We start from the raw sequence: 26,614 nt of genomic DNA on the forward strand, positions 1-26,614 counted from the left end.
CTGAATAATGTTTAAATGGTATTTGTAATGTTTTTAGGGTTGAGTTGCAGTCAGCAGCTGAAAGGTTAACTACATATTTGGCTGTTCTATTTTTTATGGCAGACATTGGTTGGTTATATTGTTTCCTTATCTGGCACATGATAGTTAATCAAAAAGTGTTAGTAGTCCCGTATTGTTGATATTGCTAATGTAAAACCTTTCTGTAAGAGTGAAATCAGTGATTGCTTAATCCTTAAACCCTTAAATGCTGTGTAACTTACAGAAAGTTCATTGAACTAGGGAAAAATAAGCAGTCTTCAGATTTTTTCCCCACTTTTGAATGAGAGAAATACATGTAAAAGCAAAGAATATGTGAAGAAGATGAGACAAAACATCTTATGTGGCCATGGTATGATGGTGAAGTTAAAGCATTGATCTCCTGGGGAATGGTGGACAGTAATTGGAGGGTTTTTGAGGGTGTATATCGTTGACTTCTTTTTTCCCCCTATATGAAATGAAAGAAATACATGCCAGTGATACTAGTACATACAAAAAAGTGAGCTAACAAAATTTATATGGCTGTAATGTAATGCTGAATTTTATATGTATAGGAGAGGAAGAATACTTCCCATGTATTCCCTGCATGTCATGAAAGGCAACTAAAAGGGGAGGGAGCAGGGGGCTGGAAATCCTCCCCTCCAGTGTTTACTTTTCCAAGAGAAGGAACTAGGAAGGGGGCCAAGTGAGGATTTTCCCTCTAAGGCTCAGTCCTATGTTGTTAATGCTACCTCTCTAATGTGGGAAATGGCAAATGTGTAGGAAAAAAAAATTCCCAGGAAAATTGTGGAGGAAGAGTTTTAAAGGATGTGCTGCTTTCAAATATTCTGTGTTGTAATAAAATGACAACAATAAATCTGAAAGTAATGGACATGAATAAAAAAAGATGGCTAATATGTTTTATATAGTTGTAGTGTAATGCTGAAGTTGACTTGTAGATCCACCTGGAAAGCCATCGAAAAATGGCTGTGGAGAATGGGCTTCATATTTTAAGGCGTCACTTGAACTCCCACTTACACAGCCTCCATTGGGAAGAAACCATCAAGTGTTCATATTGGCATGCAGTTCAAAAAAGTCCATGAAGATCATTGCAACATATATGACTCCATGCATATACTAGATAAATACTTATGGTACCCCAGAGTGAATGGGGTGCATATGACCAGCACTCAGTGCGTAACTGTTTATCATGGTTAATAATTTATGATCTTTTTTTGTCATTTCTTTTTATATGCTTATGTTCATAAGTGATTGCACTAAAATATTATATGTAGCAAGTAGTATATCTTCTTCAAATATCACCATTACAGTGAGTTTATTGAGATGCAAACTACTACTACTACTATATATCATGTAGATATATATATATATATATATGGTAATTACCAATTTGACACTTTTTTGTTCTTGCATGTTTGGGAGAATGTGTGGAAGGAGAAAGTTGAGGGTAAATGTGAATAAAAGCAAGGTTATTAAGTTTATCAGTGAAGAGAGATTAGAAAATAGGAGTGTGAGTTTGAATAGAAAGAACCTGGAAGTGACATGTTTCAGTTACCTGGGAGAGGATATAGCAATGAATAGAACCATGTGAGCTGAAGTATGCCACAGGGTTCTGTGGTGAGTGGGCTGAGGCTGTAGGTGCATTAATAAGAGTGTGGAAGGAGAGGTCGCTGATTGTGAGGGCAAAGATGGGTATGATGGATGGTGTTGTATGGATGTGAAAAGTGGGTCGTAGATTAAAAATTTGGAATGGTTTATGTGTTGGAAATTATATTTTTGAGGACAATATGTGGTGTGAGGAAGGTCAATAAGTAAAAATTGGTGAGAGGTATGGTAATAAAACTGTTATGTATCAGAGAATTAAAGGGGGTGTATTGAAATGGCATACATAGAAGATTAGTGAGGAAAGGATGATGAAAAGAATCTACTTGTCAGAAGTGAAGGGAACAGGAAAAGGGAAAAACTGAGGAGGAAGTGATAGGATGGGGTGAAAAAGGCATTGAGTGTTCATGGCCTGAATATGCATGAGGGTGTGAGGCTTGCATGGGATTCAGAAAATTGGAGCAAATGCAGTATTGAGGGGGCAATATACTCTCATTGGGCAGGAACCAAGGAATATGAAGTGGTCTGTGGGAACCATGAAAAAGTTTGTGGCACCTGCTCATGGATATGGGGCCTGTAATTTTGTGTATTATGCACAACAGCTAGAGTGGATGTGGTGAATGTGGCCAGTCTTCATCTGTTTCCAGCACTACCTTGATACTATGGGAGATGTGAACATGTACAAAGAAATATGTTGTATCTTGTGTGCTTTTCTTTGTTAATGATTTCTCTGTCATTAGATACACCATATCTTAGACTTTTGCCAAAATCACCATTATGAAGTGAGTTTGTTGATCTTTGTCATTTTCATTTCCACATTTTCTAGTAATGTAGAATATTTGTTTATCTTTTTTTTAAGCATTTTTTTTTTTTCCATGAAAGGGGTTGTACAATTCAAACCATAAAACTTGCTTATGGACTTAGAAATGGATTTTTTTATGAGTTTTTAGACCTTAGTTTGGTAGAAGTTTATTGGAACTTTAGGAGGAGCCTTTGAAAACACTGAATTAGAGTTGCCTTCTGCCAGTGGCCTGTAAAAGGTGAGGCACAAAAGGCTTTTTGTAAGAAGCAGCCGCAGAGTTTGCCAGTTTTGGACTTTTGTCATGGCTACCCCATTGAGGGCATTCCTGAGGAATGGGCGTCAGAGATATAGATAGATAGATTTTAAAGAATTGTTTGTATATTTGTCCACACTGCATTGTCCACAGATGAGTGTTGATATGACATGAGCATCAGTCAGTCATATAATGAAAGAGACCAGGCTTTATTGTAGGCATTACTGGAGAATATATAGGCATCTAGAGATGAACATTTGATGCTGTCATCAGTCTTGCAAGAAGAGGAAATTGGTACTGTAAGTCTGATGTTATGATAATTTCCTGGATTCCTAGAGTGTTAATATAGTAGGTTATCCAAGAAGGTTGGTTTACAAGAGAAATGTGAGAGGAGTGGTTTCATAATCACAGTATCACAGTTAGGAATTTCCAAGAATAACCTGTATGCACTTATGGAGGAAATAAAACCTGTTAACCTTAATCTTGATTCAATATCAGAAATAAAGTTGTGAGTTTGAGAGAGATTTCATACTTAGAGTGCTGTAAATGTATTGATACTCCTCCAACCTGACTTAAGTCTGGATGTTTTTAGTAAGAGGTTTGTCAAGTTGACATTGCAGTTAAGTGGTTAATGATTGCTTAACTGTCATTAATGAGAATGAAATGAGTTATTTGCTGAAAAAAGATTTGCATAGTAATATTACCAGCACTTATTTTTAAATCAACATGGTCTGAATATTGAACAAGATACAGTCCACTTACTTTTTTTTTCCAAGCATAAAAGAGTTTACACTGTCAGCCAGTAAGACAGCCATTTAAGATGTTTATTATTAGTTTACCCTTGGCATCATTTTCCTTTTTTATTTCAGTTCCCATTCTTTTTTTAGCATTTACATTTTCATTTGGCTAAAGATTTTTGTGCCTTTCATTTTTTATTCCAGTAATGTTAGCATCATAAACAGTATCCCAGCTTCATAAACGGTATCGGCTACTTCCCCAACAATTCCCTAGATTATGGATATGCCAAATTTTTGGCAATCAAGATGGATTCATTGTAGTTGAAAATTAAAGCAGTAGGAAATTGACAAGATTTGCTGTTAATATTTTTAAGAATTTTTTTTTCCTTATAACTTTGTGTACCTTTCAGAGGTATTATATTTACATAATGGGTGAGCAATTTTTCAATAAAAACTCATGAAAGTTTTATGTCTGTATATAAATTTAGATGTCTTATAACCATTTTATGATAAAATTAGAGGACATTTTTATGAAATTATAGCCACTTCTTTTATAGATAGCTGTATGTAGTCAGAAGACTCCTATGACATTTTAGGGAGGAAAATTAGGAAGACTCAACTTATAAGTCCAGCAGTAAACATTTGTATGCATTTGTGGTGTGAACTCACCTTTCACCATATTTTATAACTTATAAGGTCATATTTCTGTTCTAGACATCCTTGGTCAACCACCAATAAGAATAAGTACATGCAGCTGCCTCATTTATCACACATCAGTCACACATAAATTTCAGTATTAGAGGTAATAGATTTTGTATGCTATATTTACTTACATCTTCACACATGATTGTAGGATGATTTAGTGCCATAAGCAGTTTTTCTTAGCATCATTGACTCAACTGCACCATTCTTACAAAAAATGTCTTTGTTTATAGGATGGCTGGAAAGGGCAACATAATGTTTACTTTGCCTCTCATAGGGTGTTAGACCATGTTCCAGATGAGAAAAACATCTTGAAAGCCAAATTGCTCTTGCCAAGCGAGTGAAATAGAGCCTTTGGGATAGAATTGCTTGACTGTTCATGCAGAAGGAATCTGCAGAGTACATGCTCTGCATACTATGGTTTGATTTGTTTCTTAAGTTTCTCTTAATCCTGTCAATAGAATTTTTTTTCTCTGTTAGCACTAATAGTGAATAACTTTAGATATTAAGTAGGTACATACAGCCTGATTTTCAGGTATTGGGTGGTACATCAGAGAAGCTAGGAAGTAATCACAGTGAAACCCACATTGGTGCAAGTGGTGGTATTAGCAGCACTGGTATTGGTGGGGGTAGCAGTGGCGGAAATGGAGGTAGCAGCAGTAGCCAATGGCGTCCATGCAACATCTGCCTAGAGGAAATGTGTCAGACAGAGTTGAAAACCCACCACACATGTGAAGATTGCCTGCTCTGTGATGGCTGTATTGAGGTAGGTTGCAGCGGTAGATTATAACTTAGTAGGAAAGGGAGAGCACTGATAATAACTCAAAAGCCAGCCCTGGTATTGTTCAAATAGGAATTGTAAGCTTTTACTTTATTTATCTGGATATGTATACTTCTCTCCATATCCTTCTTTGTTTTGGATATTATTGTTAGCACATGTGGACTTTCCAAAATTATACGAAATTTTATCTAGCTTTACAGTAACATGTTAAGAAATAAAGCCGTATCAGAAAAATGCTGTTCTGACTCGTTTGTTTATGCATATGGTGTGGTAGTTTTTGAAACATATGTATTTTTTATTTTTGCATTATTTGTCTGTAATGTCTAGTTGTTGCTTGGTGTAGCCAAACAGAATGCATGATAGATGACTGAATTTCCAAGTGATTCTTTGAATAGTAGATATTGTAGACTAATGTTAATGTACCTTTTGGAATTTTGTAACTGAAAAGTATGTGATGCTACCAGTGTATATATGCACCAGGTTCTACTTAAAACTTTAATAGTCACAAATAGTTCGCATTAGTGATGGTAGGTTTCACTATATGTTTCTGTTGTTTGCCACAATTTAAATGATTTTAGTTTATCAGTCATGTAAAAGCTACAGTTAACAGAATCACTCTGATGTGGCAAAAAGCATTGTACAGTGAGCTGTACTGTAATCAACAATCAAAAAGTATGATTCCTAGTTGCATGTTATTGATATATGTACTGGTAATTATCATGGCATGCATACTGGCTGTGCACAAAAAATCTCTAGTTTTTATTTTATGATAGAAAGGCAATTGGTTATCAAACCCAATAATCACTGGAAGGAAGTCTGAGATATATGTATAAAACTCATGGAAAAGAAACACACAAGAAGACTCATTCTCAATAAAAGTCTTGTAAGTAGTAGATTATGGAGATCATAGATTATATGATAATATTCTTGCAGTAACTTTAGGCTTAGGCACAAGAAAACCCTTTGTGTAGATCATGAGTTTCATGGAAAATAAAGACATAAAAATTGTTCTCAATAAGGGACTTGAGAAGAATTGTTCTCATTAAGGGACTTTGAAGAACAGTAGAGTATGGAGGCCAAAAAGTCATTCAATAGTAGCTTTGCAGTAACTGTAGTTCTAGCTTTTGGTCTTTTTCTAAATAAAAGGTCAAAAGAATGTTAAGTGTCTTTTCTAGCAGCCTTAGATACATATTATTCATGAATACAAGCGCATGTATTGGGTTGCAATTACAAGAGAGTCTTACAGATAGCACAAAAGGTGATATATGTCAGTACAGGTTGAGGTTGAATAGGAAGAATTCTCCAGTTTTACTTACTTTCATAGACTGATGTGAACCTTCTGTTAAAAGGACTTACGTAACCTGCATGCTAGCAAGGTTTATCAACTGGTAAAGACTCGAAATGTTCTTCATTGTTCAAGAAACTGTGTAAGCCATAGAAAATATTTTGTTTTTAATTTGGTAGTGACAGTACATTGCTGTGAGCTGGAATGTAAGGGAAATGGAAGCATTTATTGAGAAGATACGAGATAAATTCATATCTTTCTTTATGTTCCTGTAGGTCCTTCTAGCTGGAGAGAAGGCATCTCAAATACTTTTTTAGATTGTGTTATTTCTTTGCATAATACACAACCGTAGAGAAAGTTGTTGCGTTCAGTTTATTTAGGTTTTGGAGAAATACAATCAGAAAACCAAACTAACCACGTAAGGCTTAGAAGGGTAGTATTGCATCATCGAGAGGTTAGGTTGTGATAGTAAGTTAGCATTTGAGAAGGAATTTGGTGTAGGTGGACAGCTTATATACCTGATATGCAAATGTGGTCAGTGTTATTAATTTGAATGCACTGATAATTGTAGAGGTCATAGATGACTCGGCAATACAGGGATTTTAAACCACTGGTTATTAATGTTAGGCATGGAAATTTTGCCCTATTGTATTTTGATGGATGTTCTGCGATTGAAATTCAGAAATTGGATTTTTGTGTTACATGTGGTTTGGTAATTCTGGTTCCTTCTCTACTGTATCAGGTTGGTTGATAAACATGAAAAGCACAAATATCATTAGCTTGGTTAATGAATAACACACAGTTTCTTGTCATTTATATGTATGTATATAAGATCCTAGAAGAATATGTGTACAGCAAAGCTACGTAAAGCATGCCTAATGTGTATGGAATGTAACCCAACCCATCCTAACACAAATGGTACGGGAAACCTTTACATTTCTTAATAATTCATTTAACCATATTCATGGAAAATACCATTTTATATCCCAAAAATGCTGAAAGCTTTGGAGCCTCAGGGGTCATGTCATCCCCCACCAAGCTTCCAGTTTTTTCAATACACCTGTCACATCCATGTCAATACATTCATTCCATGTCAGGGTTACTCATGTCTGAGTTTTGCCAGTAAATATCAGATTTCGGAACTCTAGGGGAAGTAGTTAGAATTACATTCCATTCCAAGAACCAGGTGTTTCCTTGGTTGCAACCATGTTAATTTGAGGAAGATGCATCTTGACCTTAGATTTTTGTATCTCTTATGATAGGCTTTGACACTATAGCAGATATGAGGCTGAATTCAAATGGCAATTGAAATGAAATCAAGGACAAGCAATTGGAATATCTCAATCGAAAGATGTTACCTTATTTGGTATTGGGGGGATGTTAGGGTTAGATTATAAGGACAACTTTGAGGCCTGGAATCATAGTTTTGGGACCTTAGATGTTTCTCTCAGTCCTTGGTTTTGGGCATACAGGGCAATGCTTTTCACCTGTGTTGGCACTAACTGCACATGAGTGAAATCTATTTTGTGTTTTCTGAAACTTGTCAGAAAATAGAATTTCCAGTAATGAAAAAACAAATGGAGCCTATGCATAGAATGGGATAGGTATGATACTTAAGAAGAAAATAATATAATGTAGGTTTACTCAGATGGACAAAAGTAATTGTTTGTGTAATATAGTGAACCCTTTGTAGTTGAGAATAGTATGGGCTTATGAAGTATAAATAGTGGAAAAAAGTTTTGGAGAGAAAGAATGAAAAAAAGTGTTTGCAGCATTTGTGGATTGGGAAAAAGCATGAAATTAAATGAATAGGAAAGTTCTGACTCTTAATGATGTGATGGAAGACCTTGGAATGCTGTTAAGAGCTATTGTATTGGAAGTAGTGCATGTGTAAAAGTGAGAATGAGTGAGTTATTTGGTATAGAGGTGTGCCAAGGTTGTGTTGTGATGACCCCATATTTGCTTTTGTGTATGAGAGTAAAGTGGGTGATAACAGAGTCCTATTTGGTCATGGTACAACGGAATGGAAATTGCCACTGTTACTGCATGTAGATGATGCTGTGCTATTAGCTGAAGCAGAGGAGGAAATAGAATGGTGGGTGCCTTGATGATTTACACAGAAGAATGCTGAAAGTGATTACAAGTAAAAGTAAGATAAGATCTTGAAAGGGATGGGGATCTCAATTTGATAACGGTCAGCTTAGGAAAGAAGTGGAAGTTCTAAATGAGTTTAGATATTTGAGAGTTGGATAGGTCATTGTGATATCAGTCTGCTTGATGATCCATAGGAAGATGTGGATAGATTTAGATATTTAGGAGTAGGAGGTGGAGGGAATGAGAAGTGGGAGACCAAATTAGAGGTGAAAGGATGAAGTGAAAAAGATTTTGAGCGATCCTGAACATACAAGAGGGTGAAAGGCTTGCAAGGAATAGAGTGAATTGAAACAATGTGGTATACTGCGGTCGACGTGCTGTCAGTGGATTGAACCAGGGCATGTGAAGCATCTGGGGTAAACCATTGAAAGTTTTGTGGGGCCTGGATGTGGAAAGGAAGCTGTGGTTTCGGTGCATTACACATAACAGCTAGAGACAGAGTGTGAACAAATGTGGCCTTTGTTGTCTTTTCCTAGTGCTACCTCACACTCATGCGGGGTGGGAGGGTGGTGCTGTTTCTTGTGTAGCGGGGTGGCGATGGGAATGGATGAAGGCAGCAAGTATGAATTATGTACATGTGTTTTTATGTATATGTCTGTGTATGTATATGTATGTATACATTGAAATGTATAGGTATGTATATGTGTGTGTGTGGGCGTTTATGTATATGCATGTGTATGTAGGTGGGTTGGGCCATTCTTTTGTCTGTTTCCTTGCGCTGACTCGCTAACATGGGAGACAGCGACTAAGTTTAATAAGAAAAAAAAGTTGTTTGAAGGAGTGCTTTTCCCATATCTTATGTATATATTTTAAACCCAATGTGAAGGTGAGCCAGAAATAAGATCAGTTGAGGTGGACAACATGATTGCTGGAGATGGAATTAGGAAAGATTAAAGAATGAAGATGTGAGAGAGGGAAGCAGAAAAACCAAAGGAAGGACGTTTAAAAAGCAAAAAACGTGCTACACCATCAAATACTTTGGGATGTCGAGGGCCATAACAAAAGTTTCGACAAAATCCCAGAGAGAGGAGGACTGGGGGTGAATTACATAGATGAGATCACCAGTAGACCTTAGCATAGGAAAATCTGCATTGGAAATAAGAAAGTATTTTGAATGTTTGAAAAAGTTTGGATAATTTGAAAGATTTAGGAGATCACTGAGGTGAGATCAGTGAGGAAGTGAAAGTTCAGGAAATTTTCAAAGACTGGACATTGCATAGGTAAGAGCAGTGGGTCAGTAGTTGAAAGGGTTAGAGTCATCTTTTTTTAGGGATGCCCTATGGCGTACTTCCAAGTGGAAGGAATAGTCCAGGATTTTAGACAGAAGCTTAATGTATGAGCAAGGATCAGAGGCAGCTTAGAGGCACATTCCTGTAGGACTCATGGAGTTATACCATTTAGGCCACATGCCTTGTCCACTTGGAATTGGGAGAGCATTTGGAAGACTACCTTAGGAAAATGTAGGAGATGGCATAGGTTTTGTGGGAGGAGATTGGGTTGGAGGATTAGATGCAGAATCATCCAAAATTGAATTAAGGAAAATTAGATATTGAAAAGAACAGCTTTATCTGTTGGATATTTAGCTATAGATTGATCAGGTCAGAAGAGAGGGAGAAAGGTTGAATTACAGAAGATGATTTGATGCTAGTGGCAGTCTCAAAAAAAATTCAGAGGCATTTGACATACTTTTTGGAAGTGCATGAAAGGAGACAGTTAAGAGTGCATGTGGAATAAAGTAAGATGATGACATGCAACAGGGAGATGAGACAGGATAGGTCGAAAATAAGTATGAAAAAGGGAGGACTTGGAGGAGATGGAGTGCTTTAGATACTGGGGAGTGGATTTGGCAGTGGATTGAATTGTGGATGGTGAATGAATGATAGACTGAGATCTCCAGTGCAATGAGGAATGTTGTTTGTTTTGGCATAGATGGATATGTTTGATGGTATAGTAGTCCCAACAATGCTGTATGTGAGTTTTGGGGCCATGAGCACTTTAAAACAGGAGAGGATGGACAGGTTGGATATGAAATGCCTGATAGGTATGGTAGTCAGCAGGGTATGATTGAGAAAGCTATTCAGGGTGTGTGGAGATGATGTAGACATTGTGAGGGTGAGCAAAGAGAGACTGACATAAAAGACATTTATATGTTTGTTAACAATTAAGGCTTATTATATTAGAGGACAGATTTTCTACTTACTCCAAAACTTAAGATATATTTCCTCTTTTCTAATTTCTTGCTCATTTAACCCTCTTTCTGTTTTATATATGATCTAGCCTTGATGTGGACATCTTGCCATCCTCAGCATTAAGAAATACTACATGTTTCATTAATATTCACAAGGATTTGGTGTATGTCATGAATATCAATATTAATTTTAAAATGTTAAGTCACTCTACTATCAACATAATGGAAATGTGGCTGCCATCTGCCAGTGCTCTTTTTTTTTTTTTTTTTATATCAGTTTGAAGAATTCAGTAAATAGGTAGTTTGCCAGAATATATTTGATTACACTTTATTATTATATTGAGAATTTTTCAGTAGAGAATTTCTTCACAAATAATTTTCACTTTACCTTAAAATGCACTTGGCCTTGGGTTCCAGCATCAGGACTGCCTTACTGTGCTGCTTCCACTCTCAGATAAGAGGCAGATGCATTTTCCCTCTTTTCATTTCTCTTATTCAAGCTAGCTTTTTCAGATTGTATTATTGATTTTGTGATGACTACATGAGTTCTTTTATTTATTATTTTGTGAAGTTATGGTGAAGATAATTTGGTTACTAAGTGGTTGTTTGGAATATAGCAACTTGTCCTCATGGTTCAGGTGATCATATTTTATTAGAAATTTTAGTTCATATGGTATCTTGGAATGTACCCTTATGACACTTCTGAAGGTTACTGTAAATCCTCATGTTACAAAAAAAGAAATGCAGAATTAAGGTATTATAAGTCCATTAAAGATGACGTAACATTCAAATTGGGATTAATAATTCCCACCTTACTTCTCTGTAGAGCAGCAGCACATGCCATCCCTCTAGCCCATTTGATCATGGTAATTGGGAATACCTATACTGTACCTTTTCCTCCCATTTCCTTAGTTGTTGACATTGCAGCATTGTTTTATTATAAGACTGGATAATTCCGTTACAATAACATCATCCCACCAGGTTCTTCATTCTCTTATGCTGCAGAGAATCAAGATAGGTAAAAGTATGAAGTGCTTTATAAAAGTTATCTTTCAAGTACTGGGATCCAAGAATTTGTCTTCAAATCTTGCATTTTACCTAGATTCATTAGATTTTACTCTTAGATATGATGATTTAAAAGTTACTGGTACTTATGAAGTTGTTAGGTCTCGTAATGAAAGGATACCATTTGTTTTGGCCAATATTATTAGCATGCTTTGAAATTTATTAGTATCAGTATAATTCACCTAACTCTATATTGTGTCTCATGGTTGTAAGTTTAGAAGAATATACAGGATACTGACTCAGTATAAAGATGCTTTAGCTATTCTTTCAAATCAAATTTAAGTTTGTTTTGCTGTACTGCATTGTACTAGCAAATTATATATATTTTTATCATGTATGTTTGCAATTTCCCACATTAGTGAGGTAGCACCAGAAACAGATGAAACAATGGCCTTAATCACTTACATCTATTGTCATGCTTTCTTATATAATGCACCAAAACCACAACACCCTATCCATAATCAGGCCCCACAGGCTTTTCTGTGGTTTTCCTTGACCTCTTCATAAGCCCTGGTTCCACCCATAAATAGCACATTGTTCCCTGTTTACCACAGTGCTCATATTTGTACTGTCCCATGCAGGCCATGCACCCTCCTACATGTTCAGGCCCCGAACCTCCAAAGCATCTTTCTCTTGGTATGAAGGCCTTTTTATTCAAGATTCCCAAATTATACATGCCATGATATGGTCATTAGAAAAGTGTCCCTTTATACACTGAACTGTTATATCATTGAACTTGCTGGTGATCGAGTTCCTGTGAGTCTTGCATTCTGTTTATTATCCCTTGTTAAAGGTGGATCAATGGTGGCAGACCATTATTTCCATTTGATTTATATCCAAAGGCTTAGAGTAAGCTGTACAGATTTTTAGGGTTGAAATCAGGGTGTTCAGATACGTTCCCTTACCTGTTGAACTGTAGAGCCCTTATTAAGAATGATGTACTTATAGACTTGCAGTGAGGTATTGGTAGTTGTTCCCTAGTGCAAATTTATTTGCATGTTTCTGGGATTTTATGACCTTATACCCAAAGGAAGGGGTTTTTACCTTTTTTTCTGCAAGTGGCCAGAGTAATGATGTTAATATTAGCTAATTGTTAGATTTGAGTATGTTGGTTTGGTTATTGGCAGCCTCATATTACTCTTTAAGTGAAATGATAGATGTAGCTAGAATCTTTCGCCATGGGGGTTGCACTGCAAGTGAAGAGTCACCTTCAGTAATGCTGTTTCATTAGTAAAGAGCCTCTCACTTCAAAGGAGTCCACATTTTCTGGCTACTAGAAGCATTGCTGCCTTGGTCAGCAGGAGTCTCAGAAAAGAGGACCTGGGTAACATGAGGACTTTTCTTAGAGAGATGTTCAGGGATGGGGGGAAAAAAAGAATATATTTATTTACTTATTTATGTATTATACTTTGTTGCTGTCTCCCGCTTTAGCGAGGTAGCGAAAGGAAACAGACAAAAGAATGGCCCAACCCACCCACATACACATATATAAACACACATGTCCACACATGCACATATACATACCCATACATTTCAACATATTTATATATATATATATATATATATATATATATATATATATATATATATATATATATATATATATATATATATTATCCCTGGGGATAGGGGATTAAGAATACTTCCCACGTATTCCCTGCGTGTCGTAGAAGGCGACTAAAAGGGGAGGGAGCGGGGGGCTGGAAATCCTCCCCTCTCTTTTTTTTTTTTTTTTTTTTTCCAAAAGAAGGAACAGAGGGGGCCAGGTGAGGATATTCCAAAAAAAGGCCCAGTCCTCTGTTCTTAGCACTACCTCGCTAACGCGGGTAATGGCGAATAGTTTAAAAGAAAGAAAGAAATATATATATATGTACGTATACATTTATGCACATGTATGAATATGTACATGTGCATATATGTATATGTCTTTGTATGTATATGTTGAAGTGTATAGGTATGTATAAGTGAGTGTGTGGGCATTTATGTATATACATGTGTATGTGGGTGGGTTGTGTCGTTCTCTTGTCTGTTTCCTTGCGCTACCTCGCTAACGCAGGAGATAGCAACTAAGTATAATGGGCCCCCTTCTCTTGAACGCTCTCAACTGTCACACAGCCTCTTGAATTTACTTATGGTGTCTGCACTAAACATGTCCCAAGTTAATCTTTTCCATTTGGTGTGAAGAAGGTTGATTAAGTTGGAATTAATAGGATAAACAAGAGATGTAATAAGAACAGCATGGTTGAAAGAACTGAAGACAGAATGCTGAAATGATTTAGAGGTTTGCACATCTGGAGAGGATGAGTAAAGATAATTTGACATAGGGATCATATTAGTCAGAAGTGTAAGGGACAGTGAGAAGAGAGGAGACTGAATTGGAGATGGGAGGGTTGAGTGAAAAAAGTTTTGAGTGCTAAGGGCCTGAACTTGCAGGAAAGTGTGAGGTGTGCACAGGAGAGAGAGAATTGGAGTGATTTTGTACACTGGGATGAATGTGCTGTCAATGGACTTAGACAGGGCATGTGAGATGTTCTGGGGAAAACATGGAAAACCCTGTGGCCTGGTTGTGGATGAGCAGAGATAACATCAGACATGTTGGAGAAATTACTGTAAAGAGATAGTTTAAGCATTAATATGTACAGGTGGATGATTGCCATGAAAATGTTAACCAGGTCTGGGATATTGTGGATGAAAATGCTTGTGGAATGGTTCAGAATTGGATGTCATGGAAGTATTTTAAATTTGAAGGTGGTATGATGGAGACATGGTCACTCATGATCGACCAACTCATTGTGCAAAGATGAAAAGTAAGAAGTGTGAAAGCTTGTTTCAATTTTAATACACTGGGCATGCGTTGTGGATGTGTGAATGATTTGAATGGTTATATGCGTGATCCATTCATTGGATATGTGAATGGAGGTAAAAATGAACATTAGAAGCATACTTTCATTGCTGCTTTACATTATGTGTGCACTTAAATTGAAATAATCAAAATATTAAATTTCAAAATAAGTTTTAATCATTAGAGTTGCAGTTATAAACCATTGAATTGCAAACATTGCTCTCCTTCGCTTTTTATCATAGGAAGATCATTAAAAGCCTCAGTATATCACAATACCTTGAATCCATGATGAAAGTGAATCTAAAACAAAATAATACGTGTAACTAAGATGTGGAAATACGGCTGATTTTGTTTATTTGTCATTTTGATAGCCTGTAATTTGTTAGTTATTCCGTAGTTCTTTTCTCATTGTTATTGGTTATCATACTATTTTAAGTTGTGTATTGTGTAAGTACATGCTCTTACAGATGTCGTGTAAACATCATGGAGGGGAGAGTTTACCATGTCCTGTGTGTCAAGCCTCCCTCACACCAGCTGACCTTATACCTGTGGAGAAGAGGAAAATTGATAAGCCAAAGGCCAGGTAAGGAACATGAATTTTTCTTGTAGAGAATAATGAGAAACTGAAATTTACATAGTTTGTAGAGAAAGAAACAGTTGATTTTGGTGTATACTTATTGAGAAATAGATGGGGTTAAACTAGAATCTATGTGTGGGAGAAGAACATGTTGGTACGAGCTCATTCAATATGTTTTTGAGTTGTAGGTATCAACATTTTTTTCTTTTGATAATTAATTGTCTCCCATTTTAGCAAGGCAGCATCAGGGATGTATGAAGTGCCTCATTTATATATCTCCACTTTCTAGCTTTGATATTTAATGTACTAAAACCAGCACCAACCATGCACAACCGGGCCCCACAGCTTCTTCATGGTTGACCTGGATCACTTCACATACCTTGCTTCAACCCATTAAGAGCACATCGCCCTTCTTCTACTGCATTGATCCTATTCATTCTATTCCTAGCATGCTTATGTTCCAAAAGATCTGAAAATTGAAAACAAAGTTCCTTTGGAGCTTTGCTTTGGAAGTGCATTTGTACACAGCTTAAGATATGTAGTAATAAAGGAAATGCCAAAGTAAAAGGAGCAGAGTGAGAATAGCTGATGAAGCAAAGGCAAAAGTTATGACAAAAGAACTTCTGAACCCTTTCACTGCATATTAAGTTTCATGGATATTCCCTGAATTGTCATATTTCCTTGAAAATTCCTTTCTAAATTGAACCATTCTGTTGTACTTCTAGGTTTAAATGACTATCAAGTTTCCTTGTCTGGGATTAGAATTTCTCAAAGATAGTATGTAGCAATGAGTTTTAAGTTTCTTGGCAAGATTTTATTCTTTCAGCACAGGAACAGATAAACAAATGGCCTCACATGGTGACATCCACATGCTTGCTGTAATTTATATTACATCAAAACCATAACTCGCCACCCTTTTCTCAATAAATTGTTTTTTCTTTCCTCTCCTGGATATTTTTTCATCTTATTTTTTTATTTCCTTTGAACATTTTCTTTATTATTTCCTCTCAATCATTTCTTTTCTTTTAAATCTTTTTGCTTGTACTTTAGACTGTAGCATTAATAATGAACTTAATCTCTTGAAATACAATTGCTGCTTGTTAATTGGAATTTAAATTTATTTCTGAAATAGTTTTTCTTTAAAGACAACTATGATTAGAATGATGCATTGACTAAGTGTCGTTAGAATTCTGAAAAGTATACTTTTTCAGACTTTTACGAGTACCACTGGTTTTTCGAGTGGATCAAGAGAGTGACAACAACAACAAAAGATGTATGCAACTATTAGGGCATCCTGGACTCCTTCCACTTCCATCTCGTTTATGTACAGGGTCACTTACACGCACCCTGGCATCCAGAATACCTCCTGGAACTAACTACTCACTGTTACTTGTTGATGGAAGAGTAAGTATATAAAATGGTCGTGGAGATGTTATTATGTTTTATGTATATGTGCAAGTGTTACTGGGCTCCACCAGTAAGAGATTACACCATGAGTGAAATAGATTACAAATTTATCCCTGGGGATAGGGGAGAAAGAATGCTTCCCACGTCTTCCCTACATGCTGTAGAAGACAGCTAAAAGGAGTGGGAGCTTGTGGGCTAGAAATCCTCCCTTCCTATTTTGCTTTTCCAGAAGAAGGAATAGAGATGTGGGCCAAGTGAGGATTTTTCCCTCTGAGGCTCAGTCATCTGTTCTTGATGCTACCTCACCAACTGGAAATGGCAAATATGTATGATGAAATAAAGATATATATATATATATATATATATATATATATATATATATATATATATATATATATATATATATATATACACATGCATGCTTACATTCATAGATGTAACCATACATATACAATGAACAAATGTCACCCTTATCATGTATACCTTTACTAAATGCTTATTTTCATCTCCAGGGTTATAATTGTTCCCGTTGCCTCTTCTCTTCTCACTGTCGTGGTTGTGAAGCATTAAGTGGTTCAGAGGTTATCCTTCAGGCTGGTGATACCCTCTGTGTACGCTTCACAAGTCTCACTCCTGATCAGTGCCACCTCTTAGCATCAACTGCAGACCATCCCTCTTTGAATGATATGCGGCAAAATGTACCACTCACTCTATATGACTGCTTACGAGCCTTCACACAGAGGTATTTTAATCATTAGATATTTTGTTATACGGGGATCATGGTTGTTGAACTATAGGTGGACTATAAGATGAACTACTTCAAAGATATGTGGAGTTGTGAACCTCATCAAAGAAATGAAGAGTTGCATAATTATGATAAGAGATGTAGTGAAAGTATGAGAAGTGAGTGAATTGATTTGATTAGTTCATGTGTTGACTTAGTATTTTTTGTAAGGCAAGAGTTAGTTGTTGGTAATCTGATTACCTTGGAAATTTTTTTTTTTCATATCTAGTAATTCATTCTATGCTGGAGGTGTTATGATTATTTTTTTTTCCATGCTTGCCTTCTCCCACCTTATTGAGATAGTGCAACGAAATGAAAACTGAATTTGTTACTTCAGGATCTAAAAAATATAGTGCAACGAAATGAAAACTGAATTTGTTACTTCAGGATCTATGATTTCCTTGCTACTGATTACAGGGCAGCCAAGGAGCTGCAGCAACCCTGTAAAAGGGGTCCTAGGGTTATATGATTAAAAATGTTGTATGTATTGCATCTTCTGGACGTTGCTATGAATATCTATGGTACTTGAAAATTTATTAAATATGGGTAAATCAGATAATGATAGATAAGAGAACAGTCCTTGTGCTTATATATGCTACTAAGAGCAACCACTTTGAACATTGTAGATTTTTACTCTCTATCTTTGTCTCTGATGCCCGTTCCTTTCAGGGACTTCCATAAGGGAATGGTCTGGCAAAAGAGTCTCCATAGCTGGTGAACTCCATTCGTAGCCCTTAGTGCCTCACCCGTAATGAGCCACTGGCAAAGGGCAACTCTTGTGCAGATCTTTATCTAAGAGCATTGAAATTATAGAAAAAACATATTTCAACATTCCACAATTTGTTTTTTCCTCTTATTTATCTGTTGTTTCATGTGTTGAATTTAAAAAACTGTGATTTGGCAAGGTTCTTGTTTATGACAAACATGTTGAGGCAATTCTCAGGGGTGAGCACATGGCTTGGGAGGGAGTATGCCAGCTTAGTAACCTTTTCTGTAGATCCACTGCCAACTACTTCAGAAAACATAAGGGTCATGTGCTTATGATAAGTAGACATGCAAGACAAATTTTATATTATTCATTTACCTATACCCATGTTTTAGGAGTTGTCTCATAATCCAGCTCATAACATAATTTAGCAAGGGTAGGCTCATTATAGGGCTTTTTCTGTAATCTAATATTTTGTAATGTGTTGTCTGACAAAACATTGTTGATGTTGATATAAAAAAAAAGTCATGATTCATTGAGGTCATTTATATTATAATTTGTGTCTAGTGTAAAACAAATAGAATTTTAATAGGTTTGGCTACCATCTTGAATATATGAACATCACATGTTGATCAGTATTCATGACAATAAATATGGAGATCATTAGGTGATGGAGAAACGTGAGGTTAGAGCAGACACTTTATTCTAAACATTTCAACACAAAGATCTTATGATAAAACATCAAGAATAAAGTGTCTGCTCTAGCCTTGTGTTTCTCCATTACCTCATAGTCACCAAAGTATGTATTTGCTTACATTTAGTGTGTCAGTAGAGGATAAAAATATATAGATATTTTTTTGATGTTTAATTTTCATTTATTATGAATGGTTTATTAAGCATAGAATTTTCATGGTTTTTCTTTACTGTATTTATGAAAGATCTTATACATATCAGATTACTTTTTAAATTTTCATTTACATTTAGTGTGTCAGTAGAGGATTAAAAATATATAGATATTTTTTTGATGTTTAATTTTCATTTATTATGAATGGTTTATTAAGCATAGAATTTTCATGGTTTTTCTTTACTGTATTTATGAAAGATCTTATACATATCAGATTACTTTTTAAATTTTCATTTACAGTGAGACATTGGAAGAAACAGATTCTTGGTTCTGCCCAAAATGTGAGCAGAAACAACAAGCTACAAAAACAATTTCTGTTTGGCGTTACCCCCCCTACCTCATCATACATTTAGAACGGTTAGTAATGGTTTTTATGTACCTTACCATGACCAACTCTCTTGTTAGATTCAGTATATTACTCTTATAAGCCCATAAGTTGTAAGAATAGCAATATATTTAGTTATCTTTGCATTTGTTTTTGATTATTTTATTGAAACATTTTGGGGTTTTGTTATTAATCCATTTAAAGATTGTTGTAGAGAAACCAAAAATTTAGATGGAAATATTGAAAATATATATGAATCAGTGATTCATTAGCTGATATGTAAATTGTGAAACTCTGTGTAAATATGCAAGTACAGTGATAGTGATTCACATTGGGAATAGAGATAAGGAGAAAGGGGGCTAGATATGTGGGAGGGAAGGGAATAACAAAGGGGGAAGTAAGAAAAAAGAGAATTTCGTTAATAATTGAAACTGGTGGTGTAGATGGAGTTGTGTGTTAGATCCTGAAGGGAGGAGATGAAACTACCCAATGATGTTAAGCAGAAAGTGTGTGTAGAAAGGAAAGAGAATGTGTAGACCAGATTCTTGCATATAGACAAGCAGTAAAGAAAGTTATGGGAAAAAAAGGTGTATGCAACATATTAATGGATTCAGAAAAGGCATACGAAAAATGAATATGAAAACTCTCTGGGAAGTTCTGCCCTAATATGGTGTGAATGAAAGACATGTATATTATTGAAAGCTTTCGTATGAGTAAGTGGTGGTTTGAAATACATTTGAGATTGTATTGATTAGATATACTCTTCAAACAATCTATTTTGTCTGATGTTTTGTTTCTTCAGGTTTTTGTTTCATGGTACAATGAGCACAAAATTGGATGACAAGGTGATCTTTCCTCTTGATGGCTTAGATTTATCAGACTATGTGGCAAGTGAGACCAGCACTAGTCAGTTGTACAACCTGTATGCCTGTGTTTGTCACATGGGAGGTAAGTGACATGGCCTTTGTACTTTCATATTCTACCTCAAAATTATGTTGCACTTGTTATATATTTTGTACGGCTGCATTCCTCTTAAAATTCTTATTGGAGTTTCTTTAGATTCTCATTCATTCTTTACTTTTTTGTAGCTGAGAGTCACTTTAATGTGTGCCAAAGAGTATCTGTATATATCTTTTAACTGTAGTACTATCTCTCTTTTACACAAGTTGGATCAAGTGCAAATAGCTTGTCATTACATTCACACTCCTTTTTAACACATGTTCAGTATATTAAGGTGAAATATGAGTGCTTCCTCCATTTGCACACTGAATTGATATTTCGTAGATCAAAGTCTTTCACTGAAATATACAAACACAATATGGTTCATCACACCTGATATACGTATATATGTACGTTTTTATATATGTTGAAATGGTTTGGACCTATGGACTGAATATGTGAGGAAAGTTTGACAAAGAGGAAATATGTGTCAGAGATGGAGGGAACAAGAAGAAGCAGGAGACCAAATTGGAGGTGGAAGGATGGAGTGAAAATTTTAAGCAATTGGTGCCTGAACATACAGGAGGGTGAAAGGCATGCAAAGAATAGAGTGAATTGGAACGATGTGCTATACTGGGGTCAATGTGCTGTCAGTGGATTGAACCAGGGCATGTGGGGGTGCTATTTCATGTGTGACGGGGTGGTGATGGGAATGGATGAAGGCAGCAAGTATGAATATGTACACGTGGATATATTTATATGTCTGTGTATGTAAAAAAAAAAAAAAAAAAAAAAAGTATATGTATGTATACGTTGAAATGCATAGTTATGTATATGTGCATGTGTGGGCGTTTATGCACATACTTGTGTATGTGGGTGGGTTTGGGCCATTCTTTTGTCTGTTTCCTTGCACTACCTTGCTAACGCGGGAGACGGCAATTAAGTATGATAGATGAAATAAGATATATATTTATATTTATGAATAGATAATATCAAATTGTTATTTAAAAAAATAAAATAAGATATATATATTTATATTTATGAATAGATAATGTCAGAGTGTTATTTAAACAATATTTTATTGCAGTTGCACAGGCAGGACACTACACTGCCTTTGCACGTAGCCCAGTGACTGGAGAATGGCACTATTTTAACGATGATTCAGTAACACGACAGAAGCCCCGGGAGGAGGAATATTCCACAGCATATCTTCTTTTCTATCATAGACAAGGTAATTTCTACTTTTCCATATATGTCCTTACAGAGGTAATGATACTATCTATGTATGTACTGTATATCATAGAAGGCAAGGAAGAGGTGTGGGAGCAAAATGCTGAAAATCTTTCCCATTTTTATTATCACTTTGTAAAAGTAGAAGCAGAAGAAAGGGTTGGGCAATTACTTTTTCTCCAAGGCTCATATGTATGGTCTTGCCAGTACTGTGGAAGAGGCAGACAGGTGGGAAAAAGAGTTACTGTATCAGTATCATCATCATTTCATCAATCTCTGTGAATAGGGTAAGAAGAATACTGCCAATGTATTTTCAACATGTCACAAAAGGTGACAAAGAGAAGTTGGAGCAGTGGCTTGGAAATCTTCCCCTTCTCTATTGTTACTTGCTAAAAGTGGGAACAGAGGAAGAATTTATCTCAAAGGCTGTCGTCTGTTCCTTTTGGCATCTCACTTACCGGCAGACAGTTATGAATTTTAATTTTTTTCCCAGGCAGTATGAAAAAATTAATTTTATCCACTTATTTTCTATGAATTGTATAAGGCAATCAATAGGTGAAAGAATGGGACTGAGAATCCTTTGTTCTCGTATCATCTCTATTAAAAAGTATGAACGGAAGAAAGAACCAAGCAGAAATAATTTTCTTGTATGGTTAGTCTTCTCTTTCTGATGCTGCAACTTAGATTGGGAAAAATATAACAGCTAATGTGGGAAACAACAAACACGTATGAAAAGATATATTTCTTGTATACATGTTTGCCATTTCCTGCATTAGCTAGGTGGCGTTAAGAACATAGGACTGAGCCTTAGAGGGAAAATCCTCACTTGACCACCTTCTCTGTTCCTTCTTTTGGAAAAGTAAAAACTGGAGGGGAGGATTTCCAAACCCCTCTCCCTCCCCTTTTAGTTGCCATTTACGACATGCAGGGACTACATAGGAAGTATTCTATTTCCCCTATCCCCAGTGTGTGTGTTTGCTGTTTCTTGTGTTTATAAGTCACAGCTTGGAACAGAAAAAGCCTTCATAGCTCACCTAGTCTCTAGCTGTCCTGTGTAATGCACTAAAACCACAGCCCCTTAATCCCAAAAAATTTCTTATGTATCCCTCAGCTGCTTCATATGTTTGGTTAAGACCTTTGACTGCAAGTCGCCCCCTGTATACTATGTCACTCCGTTTCACTCTTTCCTGTGTCACCGAGGTAGCCCCAGGAAACAGACGAAGAATGGCCCATCCACTCATATACACTTATGTATATATACTTAAATACCCATACACGCTCATATACATATATATACCTATCAACATATCCACATATACATGCACATACACATACACATGTACATATTCATATTTGCTTGCCTTCATCCATTCCTGTCACTACCCCGCCCCACAGGAAACAGTATTGCTAGCCCTGCTTCAGTGTGGCTGTGCCAAGAAAACAGACAAAAAAGGCCACATTCATTCACACTCAGTCTCTATTCTCTCATGTGTAATGCATCGAAACCTTATCCCCTTATCCACATCCAGGCCCCACAGACCTTTCCATGATTTACACCAGACATTTCACATGCCCTGGTTCAGTCAATTGACAGAACGTCGACCCCAGTATACCACATCATTCCAATTCAATCTATTCCTTGCATGCCTCTCACCCTTCTGTATGTTCAGGTCCCAATCACTCAAAATCTTTTCCACTCCATTCTTCCACCTCCAATTTGATCTCCCACTTCTTCCCTCCACCTCTGACACATATATCCTCTTTGTCAATCTTTCCTCATTCATTCTCTCCATATGTCCTAACCATTTCACAACACACTCTTCTGTTCTCTCAACTACACTTTTTATTTCCACACATCTCTCTTTACTCTTTCATACTTACTCAATCAAACCACCTCACACCTCATATTGTCCTCAGACATTTCATTTCCAATACATCCACCCTCCTCTGTACAACCTTATCCATAGCCCTTGCCTCGCAACCATATGATATTATTGGAACTACTGTTCCTTCAAACATGCATATTTTTGCTCTCCAAGATAATGTTCTTTCCTTCCAAACATTCTTCATTGCTCCCAAAACCTTCACCCCCTCTCCCACCCTGTGACTCACTTCCACTTCCATGGTTTGTTTCACTGCTAAGTCCACTCCTAGATATCTAAAACACTTCACTTCCTCTGATTTTTCTCTGTTCAAACTTATATCCCAATTAACTTGTCCCTCAACCCTGCTGAACCTAATAAATGTGAACAAGATCAAGGCTATTAGGTATATTATCAACAAACAACAGCTGACTCACCTCCCAGGACCCCCTATCCCAAACAAACTGCATACCTTCTCTCTGTAAGATCTTTGTATTCACCTCCCATGCTGCCCCATCCGCAAACAAATTAAACAACCATGGTGACATTGCATACCCTTGCTTCAAACCTGCTCGCCTGGAACCACTTACCTCTCTCTTTGTATACTTGCACACATGCCTTGCTCTCATGTTAAAAACTCTTGACTGTTTCTGACAGCTTTCATTCTACACAATGTACCTGTGACCTTCCATGGAGCATGTCTATCAGCTTTGTCATATGCCTTTTCCAGATCCATAAACACCACATACTGGTCTCTCTGTTTCTCTAAGTATTCACACACGACCTTCAAGATAATCACCTCATCCACGCATTCTCTGCCATAAATGTTTCCATTGAATGAATAGATAATGAACAGATGCACTAAATATTGTAGTGTTACATTGAATAGCATTAGCTTAAGGATTTTTTTATAGTTTTCTTGGAAAAAACATATATAATGTGATTTTTTCAGGTACAAAATTTGACTTAAACCTGCCACAGCATTTTGCCTTTGTTGATACTGGAATACCTAAACATATGGGAGCATGTGAAGAAGAGATGGGATGCAGCAGTGGCACCAGCAACAGTAACTTCATGGGGCCTTTGCCATCTTTGACTGATAATGGTGTTGAAGTTGTTGAAGAGGGTTCAGGCCAACCCCCTGTATTCCAGATAAATAAGATAATCGACAATCTTAGTGAAGCCTGTGAGAAAGATAGTTCTCTGGAAGAATGAGACTAATATATGACAGCACCAGCAGTTTTATGGTGCTGTAATAAGTTGAAATTGTACAAGCAAGTATCATGGTGCCAGGAGAAGGTAACTCTCATGTCACTCGTATATTACTTTGTTGAAATTTGTTACTGGAGTAGTTGATATCAGGGAGTTCATATTTAATGTCCATAACATATTTGGAACATTTGATTCAGAAATTGGAATAAGTATGGTTTATTTGAAAACAATTCTAAGTCGTCGAATGTCATTTGTATATAATCTTTGGAAAAAAAAAAATAGCACATGCAATAGGGTCCACTTTTAGAATGCACTAAACTTGATAGATTTTGTTTATGGTGAAGAGTAGTGTTGGAAATTTTATATAATTTGGGTCATACGTAATCGTCCTTAGCACGTGGGTAACAGTCTTCACTGAACTGCCTGGTACAACTTCATATCTACTGACAAGGTAAGAGAGTTACCTTCTTTGTTCTCTTCTATGGTTGACCAGTCAGTATAGTGGTTTGCTCTTCTGTGATAGTAATAGAGTAATAATGTTCAACTTAATGGAATATGTTGCTGGTGTAAAATTCGATGTAGATCTCAACATCAGTGCACATATTTCTTAAACAAAAATGATATTTGCATGTAACGAGAATCTGATGAAGGTGCGGGACAAATTAAGATTTTCTTAAGGGATGATTATATTTTGAACCAAATTTCCTTGATAAGTTGTACTCTTGTCTTTCACATCTGTATGGAGGAGCTTTAATTAAGCATGTATTGAGATTTATTTATTGCGGATTTTATAATATGAATTAGGTATGAAAATGGTAGTGTTAATATTTGAACTCGAGTCTGGTCGTGTATAACAAGATCTTGGTTTGAGTGTCCCCAGCACAGTAAAGTGATGTGCAGAGTGGTCTGTTCAACAAAATACTGAGTGCTAACTTTTACTGTAAGTAAAACTTTTTATATATAGTACTTGCTTGTGTTTTTATTGCAGACCTCAGTAAATTTGTACTGTAATTTTCGTACCTTCTCTTAAAATGGTAAGAAGAATGTGTTTTACAAAATATGAAAGCTAATGGTGTATATATATATTTTTTTTTATCAAGTAGTCCCTCATGAAGTGTTTCCAATGCATAACTAGTTTTAATCCACTTCAGGTCTTAGTTTTATGATTGTTCAGTATAGTGGTTATATTTTGGCTTATTCATTAGAGGTCTAGCTACCCACATATGTTGGATTATGTTCCAAGTACAATTTGCTTTTACTTGCTCTTTGTCTTAGTTAGCAGTTTCTAGTGTGAGTGTTTACTCAATGAGGATGCAAACTTTAGGATAGATTTTCAGCAGATGTAAATATGTACCTGGTGAACTACGATCTCAATCCAGCTTATTAGATTTTTACATGGTTCAGCCAGCCTCTGGCAAAGCAGATGTGAAGGTTTCATCTTTTCACTTGAAAGGACTCCAAAATGTGACTACTGTAATAAGTTTGTGGCCTCATTCTCACATGTGCAGTGTTAAATGTTGCACAGTCATCTCAGGGAATTTTTGCCCACAGCTGCCCCTACTCCACTAGAGACCTCATACTATACTTCTTTCAAATCATTTACATGTCGGTGCTCAAAGCCCCTTCTGTATGCCTTGCCTATACTATCATATAAGGATTATATCCTGTGGAATTGTTTAGTATTCAACAGAAACTTTAACTGCAGTTCCCATGTTAAAGTGATTGAAATAGTCTTGTTAATTATGCTTTTAGCTTATTTTCATTCTCTTTTCATTACTGTATCCATTTTGCCAAACCTCTCTCTCTCATATATCATACAAGGTGTCAGAAAATGCCAACTAATTTGGGCTGGTTAACATGGTTTAAAGTGAACTATTTTAAGCCGTATGGGAAATCATGCATGTGCTGGCTTCAAGACTTTCTATCCAGGTTTGTTTGAACATAGTTAAAATTAGAGGAGTTTGGTATAATGCAGTAAAGCAGCCTCCACGATAAATATTGAATACCTTTGTTTAACCATCTTGACACCATTTAAAAAAAAACTTAACTTACTGGCAACGGAAAGCATCAAGGGAAATAGTATTTTCACTTTCAGGTCATCCCTTAGAAAGCCTTAATTCATGTGCTTTTCCTTGTACAAGTGGTGAAGTAACTTGTTGCCTGGTTACATCCCATATTTATTTTTAGATAACTTGAAGATGAACAGTTTTTGGCCACTTCA

The 26,614-nt window shown here is 36.2% G+C and overlaps 1 protein-coding gene across 4 annotated transcripts in view; it reads left to right on the forward strand.

Moving 5' to 3' along the window:
- Window positions 1–25,359, forward strand: part of LOC139760799 (uncharacterized) — a 55,267-nt gene extending 29,908 nt beyond the window's left edge. For 2 of the 4 annotated variants that reach the window (XM_071684409.1, XM_071684410.1), the window contains exons 13-20: window positions 4,668–4,898; window positions 14,915–15,030; window positions 16,236–16,428; window positions 16,944–17,173; window positions 19,066–19,182; window positions 19,953–20,098; window positions 21,177–21,320; window positions 24,134–24,532. In XM_071684409.1, the coding sequence (XP_071540510.1) occupies window positions 4,668–4,898; window positions 14,915–15,030; window positions 16,236–16,428; window positions 16,944–17,173; window positions 19,066–19,182; window positions 19,953–20,098; window positions 21,177–21,320; window positions 24,134–24,396 (1,440 nt within the window). In that variant the 3' untranslated portion in view covers window positions 24,397–24,532. Of the gene's footprint in view, window positions 1–4,667; window positions 4,899–14,914; window positions 15,031–16,235; window positions 16,429–16,943; window positions 17,174–19,065; window positions 19,183–19,952; window positions 20,099–21,176; window positions 21,321–24,133 lie in introns of all 4 variants that reach the window. The other 2 variants (XM_071684407.1, XM_071684411.1) reach the window with 2 other exon arrangements.
- The last annotated feature ends 1,255 nt before the right edge of the window (window positions 25,360–26,614 follow it).

This window comes from Panulirus ornatus, chromosome 38, assembly GCF_036320965.1.
Source record: "Panulirus ornatus isolate Po-2019 chromosome 38, ASM3632096v1, whole genome shotgun sequence".
NCBI lineage: Eukaryota > Metazoa > Arthropoda > Malacostraca > Decapoda > Palinuridae > Panulirus > Panulirus ornatus.